Source organism: Galeopterus variegatus, unplaced genomic scaffold, assembly GCF_000696425.1.
Source record: "Galeopterus variegatus unplaced genomic scaffold, G_variegatus-3.0.2 Scaffold6288, whole genome shotgun sequence".
Classification (NCBI taxonomy): Eukaryota; Metazoa; Chordata; class Mammalia; order Dermoptera; family Cynocephalidae; genus Galeopterus; species Galeopterus variegatus.
The window spans coordinates 85,524-91,768 of NW_007732399.1; the positions used below are offsets into that span (position 1 = coordinate 85,524).

General features: G+C 40.6%; 1 protein-coding gene across 1 annotated transcript in view; it reads left to right on the forward strand.

Moving 5' to 3' along the window:
* Positions 1 to 5,806, forward strand: part of LOC103606098 (voltage-gated potassium channel subunit beta-1) — a 78,936-nt gene extending 73,130 nt beyond the window's left edge. The window contains exon 12 of the mRNA XM_008590693.1: positions 3,940 to 5,806. Coding sequence (XP_008588915.1) covers positions 3,940 to 4,029 — 90 coding nt within the window. The 3' untranslated portion in view covers positions 4,030 to 5,806. The remainder of the gene's footprint in view (positions 1 to 3,939) is intronic.
* The last annotated feature ends 439 nt before the right edge of the window (positions 5,807 to 6,245 follow it).

Consider the following 6,245-nt stretch of genomic DNA (forward strand, 5'->3'; position numbering starts at 1 on the left):
ACTTTCAAGGGGCTTACATTCCAGTAGGAGAAACAGATAATAAACATACAAAATAATTTGAGATTGTGAAAAGGGCTATTAATAAATAGGATGTCATAATAGAGATTAACAGAGAAAGGGGTGGGCCTACTTTAAACAATGTCTTTGCCAAAGTCCCTTCTGGGATGTTTATTCCGAGGCCTTCACATGCCTTCCTTCCTTACATGCCTTCACGTTTATTCACATGCCTTCACGCAGCATGTGAGGAGCCCAGGGAAGCACGAACCAGGCACAGGGAGGAGCAGTGCAAAGGCCCAAGATGGGAAGAAACTTGGCTTTTTCCAGGAACTATGGGCCTCAAGCCAGTGTAGCCAGCATGTAGTGAGCAAAGGGGCCAACGGATGCAATAAAGTGGAGAGGCAGGAAACCAGGCACAGGGAGGAGCAGTGCAAAGTCCCAAGATGGGAAGAAACTTGGCTTTTTCCAGGAACTATGGGCCTCAAACCAGTGTAGCCAGCATGTAGTGAGCAAAGGGGCCAACGGATGCAATAAAGTGGAGAGGCAGGCAGGTGCAGGATCTCGCAGGACACTGCAGAGAGCAATTTCTTCTGCACGTAACAAATCCTTTGGAGGGCACTGCAAGGAGTGACATGCTCCTATCTGAATGTTGAAAGATCACTCTGGCTACCGTGTGGAAAGTAGAATGAAGGGCAAGGGCAGTCATCCAGATGAAAGGTGATGGTGGCCTGGATGAGGGTGATGGCCATGGAGGTGGAGGAAGTGGATGGATTCTGCAGGTTTTGGAAAGAGAGACGACATGGCTTGGCAGGAAGAGAGAGGGATTGAGAATTCCTATCATGCTAATACAGGGTGATCACTGCCATCCCAGGGGAAGGTCGCACTGCCTGGGGATGGCATAAAGAGGTAACTCTTAGGCTAAGCTTTAAATCTGTGGGACTACACCAGGTAAATGAGGGGGATGGGGATACTGAGGAATTTCAGAGGAAAACTGAGTCAGTTTTCTTGCCAAAGCATTTCCTCCCTTGCAAGGCTCTGGCTGGTAGCAGAACTGGGCTCCCATGCCCAAAGGGTAAGAAAACAGGGCGGTTATCCAAGCAGGGAGGCTGCTACCATGCAGGCTTACCCACCCTCCCCATTTCTGCTCTACCCACATGCCCAGAACTGAAGAGCCCACCTTAGACAAGTTGTGATTGGGACCCTCAATGTGGCAAAAAATTGACTGGGTGGCTGGGGGTGCCCAGCAGTGGTGGGATTGGCTGCAAAAGGATGGAAAGTGTGGAGTGCCAGCAGTTTTAAGGAAAGGAAATTTCTATTAGGCTGGAAAGGCAGCTGCTCCAAGGGATGAAATGTGCCTAAGGCATGCAAAAGCTGGAGGAGTGTATATAATCAGAACCTTGACAAGTGGGAGACACTGGAGAGAAGAAACCACAGCTGCAAGCAGCCCACCATCACCTGCACGGGTCCCCAATATCCCTACCTCCACCTCAAAAGTGGACAGACTAACCTATCCCCATCAGCCTTGAGACCCTTCTGAGGCTTCCCCTCAGAAGGAGAGGAGTCCAGTCACCTCAGCAAACAGGCCCTTCATCTCCATGCCTCATCACCCCCAACACACCTCCCCACAACCCTTATCTATAGTCACCATGAACCACTCAGATCCCCAGATGTAACAGCGGTCCTCTGCTTGCAAAGTGACCATCACCCCAGCCTGGCAAAATCTTACTCCATCTCCAAGGTTCAGATCAACAGAGACCCAATCCTGGGAGGATTTCCCTAATACCTTGCCAATGCTGGCAATGCTAGCCAGACCTCCCCTCACCCCACCCATTATCCCAGGCAGTTTAAACACCAAGGTTGCAAAACCGGTAGCCTGAGAGGTGTTTGTTAAATCCGTAGTTTTACAATGTTTAAAAATACTTGCCAACATTAACAAACTGGGTGATTTCATATAAAATTCTGGATTCTGAAAATTTTCATCTTGCAACACTATATACAGGTTGAGTATCCCTTATCCACAATTTGGGGACTAGAAGTGTTTTGGATTTTGGAATATTTGCAGAATATATATGATTAAGCATCCCTAATCCAAAAATCCGAAATGAACATTTTAGTGCTCAAAAAGTTTTGGATTTGGGAGCATTTCAGATTTCAAATTTGGGGGTTACGGATTCTCAACCTGTACCTATTTTTTCATGTTTTATTCAAGTACTTTTATAGTTTCTTTTTTTATTGTTCAAATCTCTTTTCTATCTGAAACTTACTTTGGTGTAATGAATGAAGAACTTTTATCCTCACATGGCTAACCCCCTGGAACAAATCTTTAACAAATCTAATTTCTAGATTTTGGTCTCGTTGTTACAATCTTACTTTAAATAACACATTAGCTGTTTAGACCCTCTGAGACTCCAGAGCTAGTGGGAAATCAAACTCCTCCTTTAGCTTTGGATAGGAAAATGTTAAGCAGAACCAAAGGCTTCCAAGGCTGGGTAGGTCTACTATTTTGCCAAACCCTAAGGCTTCTGAGGATAGCACTTAAGTGGAGACAAGGTCACCTTGGCCAACATAATTGCAGCAGAGGAAGGGTGAGGCTGAAACCTCAGAATCGGTCATCATAATTCTATTTCACCACAGTCTCCACACAGGGTCAGACTATGCCAGCGATAAAGTCTGCCTTTGTTCCTTCTCTTATGATGTAATGTGCGCCCTTGGCCCACTTCTCACAATAAATGCCAGCCCTGGATGAGCACATACTTTCCCAGAGCTTCAATTAGCATGTCTGTGCAAATGACTCACAAATCCTCAATTCCAGTCCTCCGGCAACTACTAAGCTCCACAGCTGTACTTCCAGCTGCCTACAAGTCATTTTTGCATGGATATCCCACAGGAACCTTAAACTCAACACATCCTGCTCCACATTTCTTATTCCCCAAACTACTTCTTTGGTTTCCAATCTCCCGTCCTTTTAGCCAGGCAGTCTTAAAACCACCATCATCCTCCAAAATGTCTCAGATCCACTCTCCTTTTCCACTCCACTGCCACTATCTGAGTGAAGGCATTATCATCTCTGGCTTGGATTGCAATGCATCTAACATCTCTGTCCCCTTTCAACCTCCTCCAACTCATCCTTCAAACTACCTCTAGGTGTCTGATGTGGTCACTCCCAGATCTCAAGTCTTGAGAGGTTTTACACTTCCTACAGGACAAAATTCCAACTCTATAAAACAGCATTCAAGGCTTTCCACACTCTTTACCCCAATTTCCCTTCCCCCTATTCCTGCAATTCCCACACCTCCACCACTCTACACTTTTGTTCCATTTCATTGACTTCATTTTTTCACACTATTCCATGTACCTGGGATGCCTGTTAAGGTCTGGCCACCTTTCACCAGGGTTCTGACCATAAGTCAGAATGAGTTTCTCCTCAATCTTTAGACCTGTGCTGTCCACTACTGTAGCTTCTAGACACATGTGGCTAGTCCAAATGGAGATGTGCTGGAAGTGTAAAGTGTTCACAGGATTTGAAAGATTTAACAGAAATAAATTAAATGTAAAGTATCTTAATTTTCTATAACAATTACATGTTGAAACGGTAAGGCTTTGGATATAATGGAGTAAAAACATGTATTAATTTCACCTGTTTCTTCTTTTTAAAAGTAGCCACTAGAAAAGTTAAAATTACATGTGGCTCACATTATATTTACATAACATATAAATTATACATTACATCATAGGATAGAGCTGTTGTACGTTTCTATGAGCCTTCATTAATGCCTTCATTTATTCAGTTGACGAGAAATGCTCCTGACCAGTCCAGTGGGGAGCTTACGTTCCAGCTGTGGCTTATAAATGTATATAGATGACTTTGCTTAACATTTAGCACAAAAAAACAAATTATCAACAGTACTAACTACATCCTTTCTACTTCTCTCCTGCTCTCAGGTTCTCCCAAAGATGACATCACTTGTGGTAAATGAGATTGATAACATATTGCGCAACAAGCCCTACAGCAAAAAGGACTACAGATCATAAGGCAATGCATGAGCCACAGAAGCTGCATGGTTAACATAGCGGTCTGTATCCAGTACAGAACGGTGTTACTAGCCAGTCTTTTGAAAAGTCACTTCGCAGCCTGCCGCTCAACCTCTAGTGTCCCTGGATTCCTTGAGGTGTCTGCTGTCGCTACCACTGTGCACCTGAATTATGAGCACATCTGAAAACTCACAACCTAGAATAGCCATTCTATTTTCTTATCTTCGACTGGAGTCACCTATTCTTGCATTGCTCTGTACACCTCATACTTATGCAATGGAAAGAATATGGGGGAAAAAGATGAATTACCTTCAGGCATATGGTAACTTAAAGAAGGCTGTACAGATATATTTTTTCAAAAGAACAAAATCCACAGATGCAATGTGAATTGCATAAGAAACAAAGTAAGATATCTTCACTCAGAAATCTTGCTTGGGAGAATAAGCAGAAGCAATTTTACACTTTTTTCCCTATTTTCACATTCATATTAACAAGTTTCATTTCACTTGTCATTCAACAAAACTAAAATTTCTAAGTATTTGCTTTCATTACCTTTAAAATTTTTACTGTTGCTTGGTCCCAAAAATGGCCCTGTACAATTTATCAAGGTGTTTAACAGGATTCAGTTATGTCCATTTACATGCAGAGACAGTAAAAGGATGAACATCCCAATCTTTTGCTGGAGACATTATGGCTAATTTATGAAAGGGAGGGTTACACTGCTATAAAAACAGCTTCGAATAAAACGCAATGTATCTGCAATTAAGTGTTCATTTACTACATTTTATTAAAACCTGCTTTATACTTTCAATTGCTTGTGGGCACAACTTCTGCAAGTTTAAATATTTGAGCTTTAAAAATAAATACACACATGTTCAGTTTTGTAACTAAACCTGTAAAATACCCATAAAGGCAGACATTCACTGTTTAATTACAATATAATGCTTGGCACTTTTGGGGATTTTACAATATAATGCTTGGCATTTTTGAGGAGTTATTAACATGAAAGTTAATCGCAGGCTTTGTGAAAAATGCTATGTCACTATTCAGAATATGCTGGATGAATTAACTTGCCCGGTGAAAAGCAAAATGTTAAAGAACTTCCTGACTCTATAATCACATTATATGCACTAACCTATATGCATGAAAGTTCTTTGCATGGAATGAAGGGGCTTGGCCTTGTTGCACTCAGAATCTGAAGTACACCTAGCCCTGCCACTATTGGCTACTTACCCTCATTAATACCCTACTTGAGAAAAATTGTGAGAATAAACTGTGTGTGTTGATATCTGTAAAAAGGGAGAAAACATGTTTTTCTTTCTTTTTTGGAGGGGTCGGGGCAGGGTTGGTCCTTTAACTCTATTTGTACATCTGAGGATGTACAAAATTCTAATTTAATTTTCTGGTCAGCAGGTTCCCTCTAGAAATAATTTTGAGGTTTACAGAAGAAATACATCATCTTAAAATGCTATTTTCTGTCCTCATTTCCAGATATGTATTTCATGGTTAAGTTCTAAATCTTAAAATGTTAGTGGGAGACACCAACAAATTTTCTTTTTAATTACTACTACCTGTATTCTAATAGGGAGTTTGAATTTTTGCACTAGAGTATCAGATTAATGATGGAAACAGATCACTTTTTTCAGTTGTTCACTGTGTATGCAATCCAGTGAACTACTGTATGTATAAATGAGCTGAGGTGCTGGCTAATGGGAAATGCAATTGAACTTATTTATTTGCTTAGAATAATAAAAGCATTTTGTGCATTCAATCTCAATTTTTATCTGATCTTTCATTATAAAGCATAAGATATGTATATATTTCATATATAAAATACACACATATAAAATACATAGAGTGCCATAAAATAAGCAATAACAATATAAATAAAAATTATGTTGGCAGCTAAGCTGCACTGAATACCTAACTAATAGTGGTGATCAAAAGACTGAGAATTAAATTGCAATCCATAACTTTTTTCTCATTAATGGAGAATATGATTAGCTACTGATGATATTATTTTTCACTGGGTTTTAGAACACTCTGCACTAAGTGTAAAGGCTTCTCAAAACTCACTTAAATAACCTGCAAATTGAAACCAAATACAAACATTATTGCTTAGCTGTAGGAACAGCCAGTTCTTTATATGCAAATCATCTGCCATGGTAAATATACTAGATAATACATTTCAGTTATGTCCTTACAAAAATTTCCAT